Source organism: Lepidochelys olivacea (genome assembly GCF_965140295.1).
Source record: "Lepidochelys olivacea isolate rLepOli2 genome assembly, chromosome: 1".
In the NCBI taxonomy this organism is placed as follows: Eukaryota; Metazoa; Chordata; order Testudines; family Cheloniidae; genus Lepidochelys; species Lepidochelys olivacea.
The window spans coordinates 213,526,746-213,551,809 of NC_140411.1; the positions used below are offsets into that span (position 1 = coordinate 213,526,746).

At 51.1% G+C, this 25,064-nt stretch overlaps 1 protein-coding gene across 1 annotated transcript; it reads left to right on the forward strand.

Annotated features, from left to right (window-relative positions):
• On the forward strand, positions 1 to 24,964 carry CLSTN3 (calsyntenin 3). The gene is made up of 18 exons (XM_084647939.1): positions 1 to 253; positions 2,873 to 2,995; positions 4,050 to 4,245; positions 6,165 to 6,373; positions 7,030 to 7,179; positions 13,311 to 13,496; positions 14,003 to 14,272; positions 14,690 to 14,802; positions 14,882 to 15,044; positions 17,672 to 17,728; positions 18,455 to 18,612; positions 18,784 to 18,932; positions 19,523 to 19,749; positions 21,067 to 21,237; positions 21,890 to 22,035; positions 22,123 to 22,255; positions 22,907 to 23,124; positions 23,951 to 24,964. The coding sequence occupies exons 1-18, from the start codon at positions 181 to 183 to the stop codon at positions 24,122 to 24,124; spliced, it is 2,916 nt and encodes a 971-aa protein (XP_084504065.1). The 5' UTR covers positions 1 to 180; the 3' UTR covers positions 24,125 to 24,964.
• Positions 24,965 to 25,064: the final 100 nt, after the last annotated feature.

Here is a 25,064-nt window from a genome sequence, read left to right on the forward strand (position 1 = left end):
GCGAGCTCGCTCCATCCCTCCCTCCCTCCCCGCTCTGAGGGGCTGCGAGACCAGCCGGCCACCTGCTCAGAGCTCTGCGGCTCGGCGCCCTGCCCTCCGCCCCACAGAAGGCTGAGAGGAGTGAGAGCACAGAGGGGCGGCTGCACATCACCACGGAGCAGGAGGGAGCCGGCTTCCAGGATGGGCTACCCGCCGCCCCTCGCCTCCCTCTTCTTCCTATGTGCCTTGCTGGCCAGCAGTTTCTGCAACAAAGGTGAGCGGAAGCCCCCCAGGGCCAGGTGTCCCGGGGGGATGTGGGGTCCCTCCGGCTTGTGGGCTGGAGCGCAGCGCTCGGGAGCTATCTGCTCTCCAGTCATGTCAAGCGATGACACGCAGCTGCGATCAGCTCATCAGATCCAGCTCCTGGCATGGCGGTGTCTCCAGCTCCCAGCTTGGTGCTGAGCGCTCTGCAGGATCCCTGGTTCTCTCTGTTCATTGCTCCGGTTCCTGTTCACATTGTCACTCTAGTTCTGTTACCCACTTTCCTTCTCTGTCTCCCTCGCTCTTTCCAGCTCTTTCTCACGTTCTCAGGTCGCCTAGTTCTTTCTTCCTCCGAGTTTAGTTCTTCAATGCTTTCCCTCCCCACATATCCTTCCTTTATTTCAGCTCTCTGGCTGTAAGTACCTTGCTTTTTGTTTCTATCTGTTGAAATACAACACGTAAAATAATTGAGCTATCCAGCACCACACAACATGCCTCTATCTCCATCCTTTGATCCTAGAATTGTCCTTCCAGCATCTGTCTATTTGATTGATTTAAATGGAAATATGTAACCTATGTGAGTTGCATATAAGAGCAAGAGTATTTTATGTGCTAAATATGGGGATGCCAACCTAGAGCTCATACATTCTGAGCATGGATGTTGTCCAAAAACACAGAGAGAGAGGTTACAAGATCTATGGCTGTAGGCACAGATGGGGAGAGAGAGAGAATAATTTAATAGGGCAGAGTAGCATACAAGGGGGCAGAAGGGATGCCTAGGAACAGGGAGTTCTGGGCCCCTTCGCTCCCCATCGGAAGATGCAAAGCTGGTTCTGGTTACTGGGTGCAGAGCTATGTGTGTATCAGTTTTGGAGGAGGTAACCCCTTATTATTAATTATTATTATTATTTATTATTATTTGTACTGCGGTAGCACCTAGGGGCACAATCATGTATCAGAGCCCCCTTGGGCTAAGTGTCCTCCATTTCCCCTTGCATCTGCCTTTAACAAGTGTCTTTACCTCTCATGGGATCTTCTTGGAGGTGGCAAGAGCCTTCCTCTGCCCCCAAATCTTCCCATGATCCCTGGAGACTCCCCTCCCAAGAAATCACCCCGGTGCCTTCCAATTGAGGGACGGATACAGTCAAGATTTATCCCTCCGCCATCAGCTTGTTGCCCCAGCAACGGGGCGTACCTGGTATTTACAGCCATCTATTCCCACCTCTATTACATAGTTTATAAATCAGAACCTGCCTCAGAGTGGAACGGGATCGGGGCTTTTCTGTGGGAGGGTAAGGTGAGGTGTGGAATTGCACACAGGAGGGGGTCCCGTTGCATACTGATGAGAATAAAGGGACAATGGATGTTTCTCTGGGTTTCAACACAATGCAGCATTAATCAATATGGTGAGATATAAATCCCAACCCACAGCCTTTCCTGCTACGCAGGCTGGATGTCCCCTTCTGATGCACCTTAGTCCTGACCTGGAGCCCTGCTTGCTGCCTGAGTCCTGGACTTGCTACACACAGCTCTGCCAATGCACCTCAATTCTGATCTGTGGAAATGAGTGGCTGACTCTTATAGGGGTCACGCTGAATCAGGACTGATCCCAATGTCCCAACATGGTGCAAGGCAGAGCTCTGCTGCAGGAAAGCACCCCTATATTAGAAATGGTGCCCTTGAGGTGAAAGGCTCTGTATCCTTTTCCCCAACCCCTCTGAGCCCATGCTGTGTGGTCGAGCATTGCCTGGGTGTGACTGTATCCTTGTCTCCCTGGACAGAGGGTGGGGTAGGATTAGCTGGGAGATGGGGGTTGAAACTAGGCCATTGCATTATAATCCCTGAGACCCATTCAGCAGGGATTGGATGGTGGGGAGGCGGTGTTCATTTGTAATGATTTTCCTTCTCCCTCTCACTCCCTTCCTCCTCCTTTCTCTCTTTCCCTGCCCCGGAGCTTGTGTGATAAAGATTAATTTGCTATTTCTGGGCCTGTGACATTTTTCAGAGCCTCCTGTTGGCTGCTGTCTCAAAGCTGAGTCTGGCCAGGCTCCAGCCAACGAGATTAGCACTTCGGGCAACAAGGAGGGGCCAAGGGAATATGGGACATACCATGGAGCCAGGGATGAAGGAGAAAGGGACTCATGGAGTGGGACATATGCATGGAGAGAGCAGCACAAAATATCTATTCTGGAGCCCTTCAATCCCTGGCCCCACAAAGAGGTGGGGCAGAAGTGGTCAGGTTGCTCCTCGGGAATATTCCCTATGGAGACCCTAAGGGCGGCTCTGTCCTTTAATAATGACTTTATTAAGCTGGGGGCAGGGTGGGATTTAGTTCTTTGAATCTCTCCTCAGAACTTGACTCCTCCAGCCTCTGGAGAGTTGCTGTGGCTCTTGTCTGAGCTCCCTCCTAGGAATGAAGGCCCCAGGACAGAGCACAGTATTCCCAGTGGAAGCTCTCCAGAGCCACATAGAGTGGGACTATCCCTCCCTACCCCTTATCAGCCTACTTTGGGCCCCCTTTATTTCAGGGTTGAGCGTGGTGCCCCCAGCCTGCATCTAGGGAGCCATTAGCTCTATGATTGTGGCTAACTTGTTCATATCCTCCTCTTCCTGTACCCCCAAACCCCCTCAGCAAACAAGCACAAACCCTGGATTGAGGCTGAATACCAGGGCATCGTCATGGAGAATGATAACACAGTCCTGCTCAACCCACCGCTATTTGCTCTGGACAAGGATGCACCATTGCTCTATGCAGGTATCTGGGTAACAGGCTTGGGGTAGAGGAGATGGGGCGGACAGAATCAGAAAGAGAGAGAGGATTGGATTGTCGCTTAGCACAGGAACTTTACAGCACCTCTGGCAAGGACCCCACTGCAGGTTAGAACAGTGTATGGGCTGCCCTAACATGCACCAGTTGCCGGTGGCCCTGGGAGCCTTTCACAAAGCCAGGAACACCCTGGGCAAGACTCCTGCTTCCCCTAGGAATGCCCTGTACTGGGGGCTTCTGCAGAAGGTGATCTACCCTGGTAACGGGTGTCAGCGATGGCATAAAGAAGCCATGAGGCAAGCATGAATCCACACGCAGGGAGATAAAAGTGAGAGCATGATAAGGGAATGGGTGAGGGAGAAAGGAAAGGGGTGTTCTCAAGATGAAATGGGGGGGGGACATAAGAACGGCCATAATGGGTCAGCCCAAAGGTCCATCTAGCCCAGTATCCTGTGTTCCGACAATGGACAATGCCAGATGCCTCAGAGGGAATGAATAGAACGCGTAATCATCAATTGATCCATCCCCTGTCTCCATTCCCAGCTTCTGGCAAACAGAGGTTAGGGACACCATCCCAGCCCATCTTGGCTAATAGCCATTGATTGACCTATCCTCCATGAACTTATCTAGTTCTTTTTTGAACCCTGTTATAGTCTTGGTCTTCACAACATCCTCCGTCAAAGAGTTCCACGGACTGACTCTGCGTTTTATGAAAAAATACTTCCTTTTGTTTGTTTTAAACCTGCTGCCTGTTAATTTCATTCGGTTCTTGTGTTATGAGAAGGAGTAAATAACACTTCCTTATTTACTTTCTCCATACCAGTCAAGATTTTATAGACTTCTATCATATCCCTCCTTAGTTGTCTCTTTTCCAAGCTGACAAGTTTGGAAGAGGGACATGTTGCAGAGAGATGGTGAGGTGTGGTGTGGATGGGCAAGGACTGGGTGGCAGGGGAAGGTAACTCCTTGCTGTCCTCATTGTCCTGTTCCTCTTCCGCTTTCTGTCTCTCTCCCTCTCCTCCCCTGCTCTGGGGGGCACCAGGTGAGATATGTGGCTTCCGGATCCATGGGGCAGGGGTGCCCTTTGAAGCTGTGATCCTGGACAAGGCCACGGGTGAGGGGCTGATCCGGGCCAAGGAGCCGATGGACTGTGAAGCACACAAGGAACACACCTTCACCATCCAGGCATACGACTGTGGAGAGGGACCTGATGGGACCAACACCAAGAAATCCCACAAGTGAGGCAGGAGTGGGGGGCTGTGGTGGCTGGAGCCTACCTCTTAACCTGCCAAAGCCCAAATGGGGCATTCAGTGTATCACAGAGACCCAATGTGAGGGGGGCAGGGACACAAATGATTCATGCAGGAAACTAAAACTGCTGTGGGATTCTTTCCTCCAGTGTGAAGAACTCTTTCTAGAACTTCCAGTTCACCAGTCTGCATTTTTTATGCCAATCATTGCCAATAATAAAAGTGAGGGGACACCAAGTGTGTGTAGACTGTCAGTAACTATGGGGCTAAAATGAGTGACACCTTTGAAATCAGAGATGTCTGAGAGCTGTGTCCTAGGGGTCAGTGCTTTGTGCTGCTGTATAAGCCGGACCCCCAGGTTACATTACTAAGAACATAGGAATGGCCATACAGGATCAGACCAATGGTCCATCTAGGCCCAGGACCTGTCTTCTGACAGTGGCCGGTGCTAGATGCTCAGAGGGAATGAACAGAACAGGGCAAATTTATCAAGTGATCCATCCATTGTCATCCAGTCCCAGATTCTGGTAGTCAGAGTTTTAGGGATACCCAGAGTATGGGGTTGCATGCATGACCATCTTGGCTAAGAGCCATTGATGAACCTATCCTCTATGAACTTATATAATTCTTTTTTAAACTCCATTACAGTTTTAGCCTTAACAACATCCCCTGGCAATGAGTTCCACAGGTTGACTGCACATTGCGTGAAAAAGCACTTCCTTATGTTTGTTTTAAACCTGCTGCCTATTAATTTCATTGGGTGACCCCTGATTCTTGCATTATGTGAAGGAGCAAATAATACTTCCTTAATCACTTTCTCAACACCATTCATGATTTTATAGACCTTTATCATATCCCCCTTTAGTCATCTCTTTTCCAAGCTGAATAGTCCCAGTTATTTTAATCTCTCCTCATATGGAAGCTGTTCCATACCCCTAATAATTTTTGTTGCCCTTCTCTGCACTTTTTCCAATTCTAATATATCTTTTTGAGATGGGATGACCAGAACTGCACACACTACTCAAGATGTGGACATACCATGGATTTATATAGAGGCATTATGATATTTTCTGTCTTATTATCTATCCCTTTCCTAATGGTTCCTAACATTTTGTTAGCTTTTTTGACCGCTGCTGCACATTGAGCAAATGTTTCCAGAGAACTATCCACAGTGAGTCCAAGATCTCTTTCTTGAGTGTTAATTTAGACCCCATCATTTTGCCACCTCACTCTTTACCCCTTTTCCAGATTATTTGTGAATATGTTGAACAGCACTGGTCCCAGTACAAATCCTTGGGGGATACTGCTACTTACCTATCTCCACTGTGAAAACTGACCCTTTGTTCCTACCCTTTGTTTCCTGTCTTTTAACCAGTTATTGATCCATGAGAGGACCTTCCCTCTTATCCCATGATAACTTACTTTGCTTAAGAGCCTTTGGTGAGGGACCTAGTTAAAGGCTTTCTGAAAGTCCAAGTGCATTATATCCACTGGATCACCCTTGTCCACATGTTTGTTGACCTCCTCAAATAATTCTAATAGATTGGTGAGGCATGATTTCCCTTTACAAAAGCTGTGTTGACTCTTCCCCAACAAATCATGTTCATCTATGTGTCTGACAATTCTGTTCTTTACTACAGTTTCAGCCAATTTCCATCCCAGTCTCTCTCTCATGAGAGAGGCTGTCCCAGAGCTCCCTAGAGGTCAGTGCTGCTGTGTGGAGACCCAAATCTCATTCCCTGTCCTGGACTTTAATTCTTTGAGTGCTGGGATGAGGCTGGCACCCCCTAGGGATCAGTGCCTTGGTCTGTCTTGTGGAAGACTAGGTTTCATTCCCTGATCTGGTCTCTTGCTTCCTCTATCACTGCCTCATCAACCAGCTGCTCATTCATCTCTGTCTCCATCAGGGCCACCGTGCACGTGCGGGTGAATGACGTGAATGAGTTTGCTCCGGTCTTTGTGGAGAAGTTATACCGTGTGACGGTGACCGAGGGGAAACTCTATGACCACATCCTGCGGGTGGAGGCCATTGACGGAGACTGCTCCCCCCAATACAGCCAGATTTGCTATTATGAGATCCTCACCCCCAACATCCCCTTCCTGATTGACAATGATGGTAAGAACCTGCCTCTGTATCCCTCTGAGACCACAGTTCACTCCATGTGCCCCCTGCCACCTCTGCCTGGTCCATTCCTCCATGTATGTGTGCTGTGTGATCCTTTTAGCTTTCCTTACATTCCTCCAGCCATCTACTTTGGAGTAGAGACAGCAGCCCTTTTGTGTTCAGAAGTGTTTCAGCATGTTACAGAGCATAACAAAATGACATTGCATGATGACATAACTTTTTGGTTCTGCCGTGTTTGTTATTGTGATGGCTCAACAATAAACCTTATTTTAGAATGAGACTCTCCTTATGCGTTGTGAGTGGGGAAATGGAGCAATGTTCTGCTAATGTGCATTTCTGTTTCCTTCTCACTCTGTCTTCCTCTCCCTTCTTTTTCTTTTTCTCTTTCCCTGTCTCTTGACTCTTGTCTTTCTCTCTCTGTCTCAGTCTCTCTGCTCCCCCTCATAGAATCATAGAATATCAGGGTTGGAAGGGACCTCAGGAAGTCATCTAATCCAACCCCTTGCTCAAAGCAAGACCAATCCCCAATTTTTGCCACACATCCCTAAATGGCCCCCTCAAGGGTTGAACTCAGAACCCTGGGTCAATGCTCAAACCACTGAGCTATCCCTCCCCCCAATACCTGTCTCTCTCTCTCTCTCTACCAGGGAACATTGAGAACACAGAGAAGCTGCAATACAGTGGAGAGCACCTATACAAGTTCACAGTCACAGCCTACGATTGTGGCAAGAAGCGAGCATCTGATGATGCCGAAGTGGAGATCCAAGTGAAGCCCACCTGCAAACCCAGCTGGCAGGGTATGAAGCCTTCTCTCCCACTCAGCTCTCACCATGACTTCCTTCTCACCCCTAGCCCCTCCCACCATGGCCCAGCTACCCCACCCATACCAACATAATCCTACCCTGTCACCCTATCCCCTTCCTTCTCATACCCTAACTCTTCCTCTATACCTTCCCCTTTCACCCTTCCTTCGTCTCCCCAAACCCATGCAGTGTAAAGACTCTCCCCCGACCCTAATCTGCCATGGTAGTGTAAAGATCCTAACCTCTGACCTTTCACCTTACCCACCAACATCTTCAGACAAACACAAAGCTGATGGCAAATGTGTACAAATTTTCATGTATTTGCTTAACTACAGGCAAACTCATCAGACCCATGTGCTGTCATCCTATTACAAACACCAGTGTGGGGAGATCCCTGCTTGCATCTGTGGGAAGTCTTGAGTGTTTGCCAGGTGCCATATTATAGGTGGGGCTGGTCTATTATTAAGGTTGCCCAATGCTACCCATTATATGACCCTGTTTTCAGTTTCTTATAACTTTGCGAAACTTTAACTGTTAGGGCTGAAATTTCCCATGCCTGTTGCCTGCCTCTGCTTGAATTTTTTTTTTTTTAATTTCAGCCATTTCCAAATATGTTTTAAAAAATTCTAGTGACCTTTACTTTGGACAGTTCTAGAGCCCCTGTGCTTTGGAGCAAGGATTGAAATTTGCCAGGGAGTGGCCATTGTGTCAGGGATGTGCCCAGTGATGAGCTGCCAAAATCTTAACAACCGGTTCCCTCCTCACCCCACGAGGGGGTTGTGGCCCACCCCGGCCCCAGGGACTCCTGCTCCATCCAACACCCCATGTTCCTTGATGCCCCCCCGGATCTCTGCCCCATCCACCCCCATCCCCGTCCCCTGACTGCCCCCAGAACTGGGCAGGAGGGTCTCATGGGCCACCATAGTGAGTGCCCACCCCGCCCCTAAGAGCCAGAGGGACCTGCCGGGGGGCGAGGTGGGGAGTCCTGGTGGTGCTTACCTGGGGCAGCTCCCAGGAAGCAGCCGGCAGGTCCCTCTGGCTCCTAGGGGCAGGGGAGCGTAGCTAGGGGGGGAGCAGGGGGAGCAGTCGCTCCCCCCACTGATCACATCAAAAGTGGTGCCTTAGGCGCTGACTCTGTGGGTGCTCTGGGGCTGGAGCACCCACGGGGAAAATTTTGTGGGTGCAGAGCACCCACTGGCAGCTGCCCGGCCCCAGCTCACCTCACCTCCGCTCCTCCTCCTCCCCTGAATGCACCGCCCCGCTCTGCTTCTCCGCCCCCTCCCCCGGCTTCCCGCGAATCAGCTGTTCGTGTGGGAAGCCTGGGAGGGCTGAGAAGCAGGCAGCAGCTTCGCACTCAGGCCCAGGAGGCAGAGGTGAGCTGGGGCGGGGAGAGGTTCCCCTGCACGCCCCCTCCCGGGTTACCTTCTGCGGCGCAGGCGGCCCTCCTCATGCCCCCCCACCCCAGCTCACCTCTGCTCCGCCTCCGTCTCCCTGGGCCTGAGTGTGAAGCCGCCGCCTGCTTCTCAGCCCCCCGGCTTCCCACGAATCAGCTGATTCGCGGGAAGCCAGGGGTGGGGGCGGAGAAGCAGAGCAGGGCGGCGTGTTCAGGGGAGGAGGCAGAGCAGAGGTGAGCTGGGGCCGGGTGCGGGGTGGGGCGGGGAGCTGCCGCTGGGTGCTCTGAACCCATCAAATTTTCCCTGTGGGTGCTCCAGCCCTGGAGCACCCACAAAGTCGGTGCCTAAAGTGCCACTTTTGGCCAGTTATTAAATTTAGAAGCCCTTTTTGAACCGGTTGTCCCTCGGGGGACAACCGGTTCTAAAAGGGCTTCTAAATTTAACAACCGGTTCTAGTGAACCAGTGCAAACTGGCTCCAGCTCACCACTGGATGTGCCTTTTGCTGACCCTGTGAAAACCCAACCAGATCCGGCCAAGTTATAAGGCTTTGAAAAATCACAGTTTGCTCATGTTCAGCACAGACTTACCGGAGTTTAACAGCTAAAATCTCCAAAGACCCCATCCACACTGAGCATCCTCCACCCCCTCCCAGCTCCTAGTGCTGACTCGGGTTGCCAACTTTCTATTGGCACAAAACCAAACACCCTTGCCCCGCCCCTTCCCCAAGGCCCTGCCCCCGTTCACTACATTCCCCCATCCCTCTGTGATTTGCTCAGTCACTTTCACTAGGTTGAGGCAGGGGGTTGGGGTGTGGGAGAGGGTGAGGGCTCTAAATGGGGGTGCAGGCTCTGGGGTGGGGCCGGGGATGAGGGGTTCAGGGTGCAGGAGGGGGAGTTTGTGGGGGGGCTCAGGGCTGGGGCAGACGGTAGGGGCTCAGAGTTGGGGCACAGGCTTACCTCAGATGGCTCGCAGTCAGCAGTGCAGTGGGGCTAAGGCAGGCTGCCTGCCTGGGCTCCGCAGCACCACAGACTGGATTTTTAACGGCGCGGATCCCTTTTTGACCAGGTGTTCCAGTCGAAAACCAGACATCTGGTCACCTTAGTGCTGACCAGAGTGCATGTGCCATCTCCACAGAATGACTGAGCATGTTCCATCCAGTCCAGGGCTACAGGGGCACACCAGACTTTCCCTGTAATTGCTACTCCAGGGGGGTGGGGCTGGACACTGGAACTGAGAACAGGAAGCCTGTGTCTCCTGTGGTCTCAGTCACTCCCACCCTGTGCTGGCACTAGGCAGCATGGAGGAGGAAGCCATCTGATTCAAATGCAGAAGGTACAAAAGCTGGACCTGGGGTGCTGCTGGGGGAGTAGACTGGGATAAGATGCTGGGTGGGGGGCAGAGGTTAGGACTGGAGGCCATCAGGGGGCAGAGATTGAGAGCTGGGAGCCAGAGGTAAGCAGAGACTGGGACTGGCTGGGCAATGAGACTAGGTCTGGGAGCCATGGGAGGGAAATTTGGAGGTGGTGGGGAGGGAAAACTGAGATTGGATGAGGAGCTGAGGGAAGACTTGGCAGGGCAAGGAGGGCAAGGAGACTGGGAGCATGGGTAGGCTGGGACTGGGATGGGGAGTCTGAAGGGGTGAGGCTAGAATTTACTGGACAAGAAGCTTGGGACTGGAATCAGAAGCCTGACAATTGGAGACTGGGACTGATTAGGAGAGGAAAATGGTTCTGGGACAAGGAGCCAGTAGAGACAGGACTGGGATTGGGACAAGTTGGAAGGGATGGGGCAGAAGGGGTCAAGTTTGAGGGGGAACAGACAGAAGAGTCAGTGCCCACTAGAGTACACTCTCATCCAGAGCCTGGAATGGAACCCAGATCTCAGAGTCTCACCATTCCTCAGCTGTCAGCAAATACCTGGTAAACCCACTGGCAGAGTGTCCCACCCTGCTCTAGTTCTGGTCCACACAGAGGATAACAACCTACTATTCCTCTCAGTTACTCCGTTAGCTCAAGTGGCAGGGGTCTTTGTGTTGGATCTAAAGTTTCCAACCCTGCTGAGGAACCATGAGGGTGTCAAATTCCATCATGTGTAATCATATTCTGTTTATTCAGTTTTCTTTTTTAAAAACCTAGGAAATTACATTAAAAAAACCCTATGTTAAAAGAACATTGTCTGCAAAGTCTCACTCAGAAGTTAGGAAATGACAGTATTAAGGTTGCATTAGAATAGTCTTTAATTGTGTGATCACTTACTCTTTTTTTCTTTTTCTTTTTCTTTTTTTTTTTCTATAGAACCCCTGTCTTATTCAGAACACAGAATTGGCCATCATCTGAGATAAATCAGGGCTGTATAGGGAAGAGGGCTGTTGTCTGTAGGACCCTTGCCTCATTTGTTGCAGAAATTGGAAGGCATGTACTGAAGGAAGCAGGGAGTTGCAGGAAGAGAAAAGAGGGTCTCATGGTTAAGGCTGCCCTGGAGAATTGGATTCTATGCCTGCCTCTGCCACAGAATGCCTCTGTGATACTGGGCAAATCACTTCATAGAAGATTAGGGTTGGAAGAGACCTCAAGAGGTCATCTAGTCCAGCCACCTGCTCAAAGCAACTAAATCATCCCAGCAAGGGCTTTATCAAGCCGGGCCTTAAAAACATCTAACAATGGAGATTCCAAAACCTCCCTAGGTAACCCATCCCAGTGCTTCCCCATCCTGCTAGTGAAATAGTTTTTCCTAATATCCAACCTAGACCTCCCCCACTGCAACTTGAGACCATTGCTTCTTGTTCTGTCATCTGCCACAACTGAAAACAGCTTAGCTCCATCCTCTTTGGGAACCCCGCTTCAGGTAGTTGAAGGCTGCTATCAAATCCCCCCTCACTCTTCTCTTCTGCAGACTAAATAAGACCAGTTCCCTCAGCCTCTCCTCATAAGTCATGTGCCCCAGCCCCCTAATCATTTTTGTTGCCCTCCGTTGGACTCTCTCCAATGTGTCTACATCCTTTCTGTAGTGGGGGGCCCAAAACTGGATGCAGTACTCCAGATGTGGCCTCACCAGTGTCGAATAGAGGGGAATAATCACTTCCCTCAATCTGCTGGCAATGCTCCTACTAATGCAGCCCAATATGCCTTTAGCCTTCTTGGCTAATGGCATATCCAGCTTCTTGTCCACTATAATCCCCAGGTCCTTTTCTGCAGAACTGCCACTTAGCCAGTCGGTCCCCAGCCTGTAGCAGTACATGCGATTCTTCCGACCTAAGTGTAGGACTCTGCACTTGTCCTTGTTGAACCTCATCAGATTTCTCTTGGCCCAATCCTCCAATTTGGCTAGGTCTCTCTGGACCCTATTCCTACCCTCCAGCATAGTATCACCTGCGAACTTGCTGAGGGTGCAATCCATCTCATCATCCAGATCATTAATGAAGATGTCAAACAAAACCTTTGGGGCACTACACTTGATACTGGCTGCCAACTAGACATTGAGCCGTTGATCACTACTCATTGAGTCCGATGATCTAGCCAGTTTTCTATCCACCTTATAGTCCATTCATCCAATCCATACTTTTTTAACTTGCTGGCAAGAATGCTGTGGGAGTCGGTATCAAAAGCTTTGCAAAACAGACTTTTCACAGGTGGTCACTAATTGTGTGTTCCTTGTTTTCTGGAGTCTGACTTGAGACACTGGGTCTGATTTGCAGAAGTGCTGGGTACTCACAGCTGCAACTGAAGTTAATGGGAACTGTGCTCTGAACATATACATTTCTATATAATGCTAAGTACTCTGATTTTTCAAATTGGTGTTGGTGTTTCAAACAACAAATTGGGTGTTTCAAATTGGGCACCCAAAATTAGTGCTCACTTTTGCCCTTAATCTCTCAGTGCCTCAGTCACCCAGCTGTAAAATGGGGATAATACCACCCCCTTGTTTCACAGGGGTGTTGTGAAAATAAATTCATTGATGTTTGTGAAGTGCTCAGATACTGTAGTGATGAGTGCCATAGTAAAGTCCATGGGGAAATTAATTCTGCCTTCAGAGCAGGGTTTCAATAGTATGCAGTAAATGAAGCCTGGGGTCGGATATTGAATTACATGGAGAAAAGAAAGTATTGAATAGCTGCTTATTTAAAGAGCCCCCTCCATACTGTGCACTGAATGAAATGGGTCCTGTGGAACAGTATGTGATCATGTCATTTAAGATTGTGCCATAATGTATGTGCACAAGGAAGCAGAATTTCTGGCATATCCTAACTTGTGAGTGCTTGGCTTTGCAACCTTAATGTAAGTTTTTATGTGTGTTTATTATGAATACTGTATTTAGGTGACCACTGATTTTGGGTGCTTCAGTTTGAGACAACTTGGGCCTTTCAAAAGTGCTGAGCACACACAGGTCCAGCTGAAGTCAGTAGGAGCTGGGAGGATTCAGCACCTCTGAAAATCGGGCTGAGAGATGTCAAAAATCCAAGGGTCTCTGTGATATCCATCAGTACCAGGGCTATAAACACACAAAACCCACTCTCTAATCTCCTGTGAAATCTCCGCCTGTGTTGACCCCAGCTTTAGAAAACCCAGTGGACAGGTTAATTTTTCAATGTGGAAAGGGCCAAAAATCTGTCATTTCCAGGGAAAATCAGTAGTGGTGGAGGGTCTGTGCCAGCTGCCCTGACCTGGGAAGGCCTCAGGGCAGGGCCCTTAACTCCTCTTTCTCTCTCTCTCTCTCTCTCTCTCCTCCAATAGGCTGGAATAAGCGGATTGAGTACATGCCAGGTGCAGGCAGTCTGGCACTGTTTCCCAGCATCCACCTGGAGACATGCGATGAGCCGCTGTGGAACATCCAAGCTACAGTGGAGCTGCAGACGAACCATGTGGCCAAGGGGTGTGATCGTGACAACTACTCAGAGAAGTCACTGCGCAAACTCTGTGGTGTGCATTACTCCTTCCCCAAGTGGAGCCAGGGTGTGGCGGGGGGTTTACCCTCCCTCACCCCACTCCACGGGGAGCCAAAGGGATGCAGACTTTCCAACTCCTGCACCAAGTAGAGCCTGGGGGATACCTGGCCCACCCCCACCCCCAGCACTGAGAGGGGTCATGGGACACTACCCACATACTGAGGGGAGAGGACCCCCTACACCTTCCTGCAGCCCCTGCCTTCCGGGGAGTCGTGGACCTGTCCCTCAGCACTGAGGGGAGCCACTGGAACAATCCCTGCATCCTTTCCACCAAAGGAGCCCTAGGCAGCTCCCTCTGTCCCTCTCCTGATATCTCCCACTGTCCTGAGCGGAGCTGCCGGGAACCCCTCTGCATCCTCAGAGACCCCTGGCACCTTTCCAACCCCATGTCACACTCCACCCAGCCCCTTCTACTCTTCGTCCCGGTGAGTCTGTCTCTACCTTGACATCTGTCTCTATCTCCGTTCTGTACCTCGGTAGGTGCTGCCTCAGGTGAGGTTGACCTGCTGCCTGTGTCCAGCCCCCTGGCCAACTGGACGGCACGGCTCTCAGTGCATTACAGCCAGGACAGCAGCCTCATCTACTGGTTCAATGGCAGCCAGGTGGCCCAGGTGCCTGTAGGCATTGGGGTGGGTGCTCACGAGAGGCTCAGTGACCACTTCACCCTGTCGCTGTGGATGAAACATGCTGTGGTGCCTGGCAAGGGCAAGAAGGAGGAGGAGACAGTAATCTGCAGTACGGTGCAGAGTGGTGAGACACCCTGGAGACAGACCCTCTTCCTGTGAGACTGATACTCCCCACCATGAACCCTCAGAATAGACTCTCCTTCCAGATGGGAATCTCTTCCCAGCTCCAGACTAGAATGGATCATTCCATCCTGGTGGGATTCTCTCCCTGCCCCCTTCCCCGGCCAGGCTGGGCTCCATTGTAAGTTCTGGGAGCAGCCAGCCCCAGGAGAGATACCCTGACCATATTGTAAGGGAGAGGGGGTGGAAAGGTTTCTTCTGCACTATTCTGACTGCAAGGCTCATGTCCTGTGTGATGAGTGGGTGGGATCTCAGCCCAGTTGCTCAAGCTAACCCAGCTCTCTAAGGGTCCCAGGCTAGTGCTTTGTGGAATTTTCTTTGATCTTTCATCTCCCTCTATGCCCCCTCTCCCTCTCTGCAGAGGATGGCTACTCTCACTACTCCCTGGCTGTGCATGGCTGCCGAATTGCTTTCCTATATTGGCCTTTGCTGGAGAGTGCGAGACCTGTCAAATTTCTGTGGAAGTTGGAGCAGGTGAGGAAGGATCTGCCTTTCTCTGTCTCTCTCTTTCTCCCTTCCTCTGCTTGCTGATCTCTCCTTCTGCCTTTCACAGGTCTGTGATGATGAATGGCATCATTATGCCCTCAATCTGGAGTTCCCCACTGTCACACTCTATGTGGATGGTGTGTCCTATGACCCTGCGCTCATCCATGACAATGGCCTCATCCATCCCCCGAGGCGGGAAATTTCTCTCATGATCGGAGCCTGCTGGGCTGGTGAGTGCCCCCCCTCAGTATTGCCCCAACGAAAGGGTGGACTGGAGAGGAGGCAGAAGGGTCCAGAAGATGTTCTACCTAATGCCAAGCAGTGGCCAATGCAATGAGAGCACTATGGCCAGCTCAAGAGGCATTCTCAGCATCAAAACCAGTATGGTGCCCCCCAGTGGACCAACCCAACAGTGTCTTGGTGCAACTCAGTGGGCAATGGCAGTACAGACAGCATCCCTGTGGATACCTGCACCTGCATGGATCCCCTCTAGGGTCAGAGGGGAGTTCAGTCTTTGTAGTCATTCAGTTCTTGGCCTCTGCTAAGGCTTAGAATCATAGAATCATAGAATATCAGGGTTGGAAGGGACCCCAGAAGGTCATCTAGTCCAACCCCCTGCTCAAAGCAGGACCAATTCCCAGTTAAATCATCCCAGCCAGGGCTTTGTCAAGCCTGACCTTAAAAACCTCTAAGGAAGGAGATTCTACCACCTCCCTAGGTAACGCATTCCAGTGTTTCACCACCCTCTTAGTGAAAAAGTTTTTCCTAATATCCAATCTAAACCTCCCCCACTGCAACTTGAGACCATTACTTCTCGTTCTGTCATCTGCTACCATTGAGAACAATCTAGAGCCATCCTCTTTGGAACCCCCTTTCAGGTAGTTGAAAGCAGCTATCAAATCCCCCCTCATTCTTCTCTTCTGCAGGCTAAACAATCCCAGCTCCCTCAGCCTCTCCTCATAACTCATGTGTTCCAGTCCCCTAATCATTTTTGTTGCCCTTCGCTGGACTCTCTCCAATTTATCCATATCCTTCTTGAAGTGTGGGGCCCAAAACTGGACACAGTACTCCAGATGAGGCCTCACCAATGTCGAATAGAGGGGAACGATCACGTCCCTCGATCTGCTCGCTATGCCCCTACTTATACATCCCAAAATGCCATTGGCCTTCTTGGCAACAAGGGCACACTGCTGACTCATATCCAGCTTCTCGTCCACTGTCACCCCTAGGTCCTTTTCTGCAGAACTGCTGCCTAGCCATTCGGTCCCTAGTCTGTAGCTGTGCATTGGGTTCTTCCGTCCTAAGTGCAGGACCCTGCACTTATCCTTATTGAACCTCATCAGATTCCTTTTGGCCCAATCTTCCAATTGGTCTAGGTCCTTCTGTATCCTATCCCTCCCCTCCAGCGTATCTACCACTCCTCCCAGTTTAGTATCAAGCTTCCAACAAGGCGGCCACTCAGTGCCAAGAGTGACGCTGGTTTTGTTGACGAGGGTTCCTATATCATTAGGAATTGAACTGAGACACCTCAGCTCATTCCAAATGGGAGGCAGGGTGGGAGGGCTGTGAATGGTGTCAGATAGGAAAAGACTCTAGGCCACTACAGACTTGGGGCCAGATTGGAGCCAACGCCCTGGAGATGAAAGGCTCCTTTCCCCAGTTCCCTGTTTTCCTGCAAGGTATATTCTAGTCCAGGGGTGGGCAAATGACGACCTGGGGGCCACATCTGGCCCTTCAGATGTTTTAATGTGGCCCTCAAGCTCCCGCCGGGGAGTGTGGGCCAGGGCTTGCCTGGCTCCATGCCATAGCTCCCAGAAGTGGCGGCATGTCCCCCTTCCGATTCCTATGGGTAGGGGCAGCCAGGGGGCTCTGCACGCTGCCCCTGCCCCAAGCACCGCCCCCATAGCCCCCATTGATCAGGAACCATGGCCAATGGGAGCTGCAGGGGTGGCGCCTGCAGACAGGGCAGCGTGCTGAGTCCCCTGGCTGCCCCTACGTGTAGGAGTCAGAGGGAGGACATGCCACTACTTCCGGAAGCTGCTTGAGGTAAGCACCACCCGGATCCTGCCCCCTCCCCCCCTCCTGTGTGCCAACCCCTTGCCCTAGCCCTGATCCCCCTCCTGCCCTCTGAGCCCCTCTGTCCCAGCCCAGAGCACCCTCCTGCACCCCCAACCCCTCATCCTCAGCCCCACCCCAGAGCCCGCACCCCGAGCTGGAACCCTCACCCCCTCCCACACCCCAACCCTCAATTTCATGAGCATTCATGGCCCACCATACAATTTCCATACCCAGATGTGGCCCTTGGGCCAAAAAGTTTGCCCACCCCTGTTCTAGTCCCTCTACTCAGAACCCTCAGGACTACAGCCAACTAAATGTAGCTGCAGTCTGTCTTCTCCACAGCAGGATTGAGCCCCATCTTGCAATCATGCCTCCTCTTGGACAGAGATCCTCTTATAGCACAGCACCCTACCATGTGTAAGCCACAAAAATTGTTCCGCTGCCCTTGAGTTCCCCCTGGAATTATCTAGCTTTCAAATGGAAAAGCTAAGTGGCCTGTGAGAACTGGCTAAGATCGATAAGAAACATCAATCCATTAAGTTCATAAGGTCAATATTGTTGGGAGGCAGAAAAAACCCTATACATTCACCTCCACATCTGTCAGCCATCTGACTGTCCCCTCCCGGCTCTGCAATGTGAGGCCTTTGCTACTGAAGGGCCTAGTGCTGAGCAGAGTGTGCCAGCCAGGTGTCTCTCTCTTCCCTGGCTGACACAGCCCTCTTGTCTTTCCTGACCTTATAACTCACCTGCTCCCAAAGGCTGATACTTAGTCAATGATCGGAATGTTTTCCTCTTGCAGAGGAGAAAACCAAAGAGAAAATCAGAGGGAACGAGAACTCCACAGATCCTACACAAGGTATGGACTGGGGATGAGGACTGCCCCCTTCTCCATCACGCATGACTTCCGTCCGCTTCTCGCATGGCATTTGTTCCACACAGCTCCCTCTCCCACCCCATCTTTTCTGGGAGGAAAACTCTTGTTATTTGGCAGCATACTGATCTCTGTGGAACGTGAGAGGACTGGTGCAGGGATCAGTGGAGCCTATTTTGGGGAGACTCAATATGTTTATCCTGTGGGAAACAGGTAAAATGGTCCCCACTCCTGATCATTAAAGCTGGTCACTGAGGACAGTGTGGGAAATGAAGAGCAGGGACACAGAAAATGCAACCTCTCCCTAAATTATCTAATGGGGATTTGACATTCTTTACGCCCTCATGAGAACCACAATGAGCAAAACAAGACTGGGTGGGGGAAACCATCTCTGTCAAGGGCTCTGTGTCTTGGCAGACACTTCTCTCACTCTCTCCATCCTTATCTGCCTTAGTCTCTTTCCTTTTATCTGGGTTTCCCAGACTTTATTCCTCCCCCTTCCCTTAACCCCTCCTCTTTGTTGTCTTTGTCTTTCCCCATCCCACGCTCACTTTTGTCTCTCTCTACCTCCTGCATTCCTGTCTCCCTCACACTCTCACTTTCCTTCTCTTCTCTCCATTTCTGTTGCGTCTCTCTCTCTTGCTTCCCCTCCCCACCCCCCGCACTGTCTCTGTCTCTCACATCCTCATCCTCCTCCTGTGTTCCCCTTAGGAGACCCTCTGCTGATTCACCACTACTTCCATGGTTACCTGGCTGGCTTCACCATGCGCCCCGGCAGCCTGGAGAGCCGGGAGGTGATTGAGTGCCTCTATGCCTGTCGTGAGGGGCTTGACTACAGTGACTTTGACAGCCTTGGCAAAGGGATGAAGGTATGCCCCCTCCTCAGCTCGCATGAACCTCCCCCACTCTCCCCTTCTGCCCTGTCTCCTGCCGCACCCCAGGAATCTCCCTGTACTCCTCTTCTGCGTCTCTTACTCCAGAATCAAAGCATCCACAAGGGACTCTTCAGTCCATTCTTTCCTTTCCCCCCCCCCGCATAGGTTCATGTTAATCCCTCCCAGTCCCTGCTCACACTGGAGGGTGACGATGTGGAAACCTTCAACCATGCAATCCAGCATGTGGTTTACATGAACTCGCTGCGCTTTGCCACGCCTGGAGTCCGGCCGCTCAAGCTCACCACCACTGTCAAGTGAGTGCAGGAACTCCAGGTGGAACCTCTCCCCCAGGCAAATTGGAGGGAATCTGTTGGAGTGTTATCCTACAATGTATCCCTTTGTAGCTCATAGCAAGTAGCACCTCATGCTCAGCTCACCAATCAGACAGGACTGTATTGTTAAAATTCACTACCCTTTGTTGTTTTTTAATTTGGGCTTGATAATCTCAAAATGTACAAGAATAAACCTAAAAAAAAGTAGGAAAATTTGTCCCAGTATATTTTGGGAGTATAAATATAAAATGGATACAGAGCCATCACCAATGGCACTTGTGCACTGGCATCTGGTTGGACACCCCATTCGCTCGTGTTGGCTTTTGCTCTACCTATGGGTTGGAGCTTGTGGTGATGATGACATCACAGTGCCATCTCTAAATGCAATGGTGCAATTCCCAGAATACCACTCTGCAGAGCACAGAAGGTTGTGGGGAAGCACTTAGAAGCTGGCAGTCACAAGATGGTCCGCCCCTTGCCAACAGTACTAGAAAGGCGAGTTACCCCCTCCAGAATGAAGCTGGCAGACATTGGTGTGTAGGTACTAACACTCTGTCCCGTTCCTCTGTCAGGTGCTTCAGTGAAGAATCATGTGTCTCTATCCCTGATGTGGAAGGCTACGTGGTGGTGCTGCAACCTGATGCCCCCCAGATCCTGCTGAGTGGTAATGCTCACTTTGCTCATCCTGCATCAGACTTTGAGAACCCTGATGGGGTCCCCCTGTTCCCTGACCTCCAGGTCACCTGCTCCATCTCTCACCAGGTGAAGGCCAAGAAGGATGAGAGCTGGCATGGCACAGGTGAGTGGGGCACATGGAAAAGAGGCTTACTCACAAACAGGCAATGAGAACACAAAATAGGAAGTATTGTTACTTAGAAATTGGAAACCATGTCACTAGAACAGAAAATGACGTCTCTTAGTTACAGGAAGTGGTGTCACTACCAACACAGAAACAGAAAATAATTTTGCTTAGAAATAGGAAACAGTGTCACTGGAAAAACTTAAATGGGAAGTGACATACTTAGAAATAGGATGTGGTGTCACTTGAAACAGTTCTCTGTATTCCCAGAACCCTGTCTCTTTCTTTTCTTTCCCTATGTTCAGCTCTACCCCACCCAGTTTCCTGCTTACATACTCACTCCGTGCTCCTCTCCCAGTCTCCTGTCCCCATCTGCTCACACACTTTACCTCCCTTTCCAGAATCCATCACCTTACGTTTTAACTCTGCCACCCCTATTGCCCTGAGCTCTCCTCAGTCTCTCCTCCTTCTCTTTAGCCTCTCTCCTGCTCCCCACATGTCCCTGTCACCCTTAATCTCCTCTAACACCACACATTCCCCTGAATCCCCCCCATCTCCTTCACCACACCATGTTATCTTGCTTCTCAGCCTCTTCCTGCATCCCCTTCAGATTCCCTTCCTGCACCCCACAGTCTCCTACCACACTCCTTCAGCCTCCCTCCTGTTGCCCACATTTCCTACATTGCTCTTAGCACCCTGTCCAACCTCCCTAGAGCTATAGCCATCTTCCCTGAGGGCAGCCTGGCTTCAGTTCCATTTAAAAGAATGGGGATTAGTGGCCACTTTACTAGGGCAGCCTTACTTCCCCATGCAATTATGACTGTATTGACTGAGGATAGGTTGGCTTTAGCCCCATTGAAAGTAATGAGAGATGGTGGCCATTTTGAATAAGGGAATATTTAAAAGAGTTATGCCAGCATTTTTAAGATCATTGTGTGGAATCTTTTTTTTAAAGTCTCATGTATCTGAGCTGGTAACACTGCAGTATCAACAGAACCATTCCAGGCAAGATGTGCTGTCACTAAAAATCCCCAAAGTGTCTCATTCTTAGAACATGAAGTGATTGTTTTAGCAAACAGAAGCAATGTCATTAGAAGCACGAAGTGGCAACCACACCAGCAAATAACATGACAGACAGGAAGATACCACTCAGTGAAAACTGCCAACAGAAAGTGACATAATTAGCATGACGGCATAGTGCAGCACAGATGTGATGCAGACAAGGTCTCTTATTAAGTGGGTATCATGACCTCTGTCCATTTTGAGCGCTGGTTTTGCTTTTTTTGATCTCTTGATCCCTGTCTCTATACCTCTTAGTGACAGACACGCGAATGTCAGATGAGATTGTCCACAACCTGGATGGCTGCGAGATCTCCCTGGTGGGAGATGACCTGGACCCAGAGAGGGAATACCTGATCCTGGATGGAGCATCCCTACAGCAGCGGGGCCTGGAGCTCATCAACACCTCTGCCTACTTCACCATCACAGGTAGACTCTCCCCCAGACAGGACTTCCTGTTTCCTGTCTCCTCCACTTCCTGCCAGTCACAGCCAAAAGAATTGCTTGCCAGATGTTAGAGATGGAGAAGCCTCATTACGCTGACTGAGACCAGGGGAGGATTTGTCCTGTCCATCCGTTCCCTGGACTCTTGGTTCTTAGTGTCCTGAGTGATAGGGCTCTGGGTCTGGAAAGGGAGGCGTTACCCCAGGCTCACAGGGCTGCGGTGCGGGATCTGAGTTCCTTTCCTTTGATTCAGTTGTACTCTGCTCCCCTCCCCTTGTGGTCTGCACTTCTCCATTCCAGAAGTGTTTCCCATGTTGCCTCTGGGTGGCAGTGGATCCCACTGGTTGTGTGCAGGTGCATTTCCTAGTGGGGGTTTGGAATCCGACATGTGTGACTGTGGCTGCTGGACCCCACCTTACCTTCCCTGGACATTAATGACAGACACTAGGGATTTCCTGGGCCCTTTGAGGTTGCAGACACCTAGCTCCGCTCCCTTTTAGGTATGAGCCTGGTTTGTCCTTCCCACACAACTTTTCTTTAGGCTCAACAGTGTTGTGTCAGGTGGACCTTGATCATTTGGAAATGGAAGCTCCCTTACCCCACACCTGAATCTGTCTCTCTCTACCCCTGGCCCCAGGCGTGGAGAGCATTGCGGTGTATGAGGAGATCCTCCGCCAGGTCTCATACCACATCAGACATGGCACTGCCCTCTATGAGAGGAAATTCTGCCTTTCCTGCACCGAGATGAATGGACGCTACTCCAGCAATGAGTTTATTGTTGAGGTACAAGGCCATCAATGACTGTGTACGTGTGAAGGCCTGATCTCATTAAATCCAGAGACTGAATCTCTTCCTCTTCCCCTTCCACAGGTGAACGTCCTCCACAATATGAACCGGGCTGCTCATCCTAACCACATCCTCAATTCCCAGCAATTCATGCACCGAGGTCACCATCTACCAGAACTATCTGGGCACAGCCTGACCAATGTCCATCACAACTCCAGTATGCAACCCTGATGATCTGGTGACAGCCTACATGCAGAATTACCCCAGGGGCAGATTTGTGTAGAAACCTACAGTGACTCCCTGCTGGCATGTCAGGATTGACCCCAGTACTAGGCAGCACTGTGCTGCAAGGAGTGGTGTGATTGACTAAGCAGGGGGTGCACTCCCCCAGAGTCAGGGCTGGCTCTGGTGTGGAGCTAAGGAAGAGGTGACGTTCAGATGAAATTTAAATCTGAAGCAACAGCTTCTCATGGTCACTGCAGATCTCCTATCACTATTTCCCTGAGTCAGGTTATAAACCCTGGGCTCCTGGCAAAACCCAATACTGGGTGATTCCTTTCTGTCTCCGTATCCTCCCGTCTTAGTTTTAATCACCTAGAAGATTCTTCTTGGCTTTCTGTCACATACTGTCATTCATCAACTCCCAAAACTCAGTCCAGAAGTGGCTGCATTTTAATGCTTGGTGTAGTGGTTCATGAGGTTGGTTGATGTGCGTAATAGTCCTTTGAGATCCTCTTCCAGACAGGGCTAAGAAGAGTGGAGTGGCTGGGACTGCTTCATTTTACATTTCTCACAGGTTAAAGGCGAGACAGTCTGGGAACCTTTGTTTGGTCAGATGTTTGTAACCTCCTTATCCCTCCCCCTCCAGTGGTCCCCAGTGCAGCCACCATCATCATCGTGGTGTGTGTGGGCTTCTTGGCACTCATGGTCATCCTGGGCATCCTGCGTATCCACTCCCTACACCGCCAGGGGGCTGGGCACGAGGCTGCAGGGGCTGCTGGGGAAGGCCATGCAGGAGCCAGCAGCAAGGAGAGTGACATGTTCTGGGATGACTCAGCCCTCACCATCATCGTCAACCCCATGGAGGTGAGATGGGACGAGGAAGGTGGGGTTGGTTTCTGGTTGGCAATTGATGCTCTACACCAGAGGCAGGCAAACTTTTTGGCCTGAGGGCCGCATTGGGTTTGGAATATTGTATGGAGGGCTGGTTAGGGGAGGGGAGTGTGGTGTGGCCTGCCCCCCCCCATTCCTCTCCCGCTTCTCGCCCCCTGACAGCCCTCCCCCAGGACCCCTGCCCCACCCAACCACCCCTTCTCTGTCCCCTGACCGCCCCCGGAACCCCTGACCCTGACTGACCCCCCAGCCAACCCCCCCTTTCCTTCCTTACTGCCCCCCCCAGGACCCCTGCCCCATCTAACCCCTTCTCCCTGTCCCCTGACTGCCCCCTGCCACCTTATCCAATCCCCCCTCTCCTTCCTGACTGCCCACCCTGGGACCCCTGCCCCCATTCAACCCCTCTGTTCCCTGTCCCAACTGCCCCCTGCTGCCCTATCCAACCCCCCCTCCTTCCTGATTGCCCCCCAAGACCCCTTCCCCCATTCAACCTCCCTGTTCCCCACCCTCTGACAACCCCCCTGAACTCTCCTGCCCTCTATCCAACCCACCCTGCTCCCTGCCCCCTTACCGTGCAGCACAGAGCACCAGGTTAGGCCAGGCTCTGCAGCTGCGCTGCCCCAGGAGCTCACAGCCCCCACCTGGAGCATTGCATCAGCAGTGCAGTGAGCTGAGGCTAGGGGCGGGGATGAGCCTCGCAGGCCAGGGGCTCAGGGGCCAGGCAAGAGGGTCCCGCAGGCCGTAGTTTGCCCACCTCTACTCTAAGCCCTCTACTTACCCCCATGCCCCTTCTTGCCAGTCATACCAGAGCTGCCAGAGGAGGCCAGCAGCAAATGGGGAGACCAGAGCTGTAGAGGAAGTGGAGGAGGAGGATGACGACAGCAGCGACTCAGACACACCGGACACCCCAGGCAGTGATGACGGAGATGACCAGCACATTGTGGGCAAAAGAGATGGCCCCTGCTGCTACTAGGAGCCCTGTGCTGTGGGAGGAGGGAAGAGAGGATGCTAAACAGATAGATTCCCCACCACCATCACCCAGCCTGAGGGGGTCACTGCCCTCTTCCCCTTTTTCTCTCTCCTTGTGTATATAAATACACATTTCCCACAACCCCCCTAATTTCTCTTGCCTGTTTCCTCTTCCTCTGCCATTTTCACTAGGGGGATGGCACTTTCTACTCTTAACCCCTCTCTTCTTCTCCATAGCACCCCAGGAACACAGGCTGGGGCATGGGCTCCTTGCCCATACTCCCTCACATTAGGTCCCTCTCCTGAGGATGGGATAGTATAGGGACCCATGTGAAGGGAGTGGAGCGTTTAGGAGCAGCAGGGAAGAAGAAAACACCCACCAGCAAGGGTTGGGCAAGCGGGGTCAGCTGCAGGCCCCCACATATTATATATATATATATTGTATATTTTTTCAATGTTGTCATTTGAGGTTTATTCTTGTTTGATGCAAAAAACAAAAACAAAAAAACCCCCACAAACCTGCAGCTTGTGTCGCTTTGTAAAATTGTCAATAACCCTAAACAAGTGAAGGAAGGAGGGAACGAGGTGGATTTTAAAATAAAAGGATTTAAAAAAAAAAAACAGACTCAAGGCCTCTGGGATTCTTCATTCTGAAAGGCAGAGGCTGGAGTGGGTACTTGAAGGGCAGCAGTTAGCCATAGAGGCCCTCTTGACTGGCAAAATGGCATGATTTTCCAGCCTGTTACCTCCATTTAGGTAGCTGAAAACCTTAGACATTTGGTCCACAGCAGGGCCAGTCTGGTCCCCCCGCAGTGGGTTCAAGGAGGTTGGGGGATTAGTCCCTCAGATACAGACTAAATTGAAAACATCAAATCTTATTTTTTCCCCATACACTTAAGTGTATTAACAAATCCCTCAACTTCAACGCTTGCATCCACCCTCTA

Excerpts from the sequence above, each read along its gene's own strand:
- CLSTN3 (XM_084647939.1), top strand. The coding sequence starts at position 181 with ATGGGCTACCCGCCGCCCCTCGCCTCCCTCTTCTTCCTATGTGCCTTG. Across the intron at positions 6,374-7,029 it reads CTTCCTGATTGACAATGATG|GGAACATTGAGAACACAGAG; the intron begins GTAAGAACCTGC and ends TCTCTCTACCAG. Across the intron at positions 14,803-14,881 it reads TTCTGTGGAAGTTGGAGCAG|GTCTGTGATGATGAATGGCA; the intron begins GTGAGGAAGGAT and ends TGCCTTTCACAG.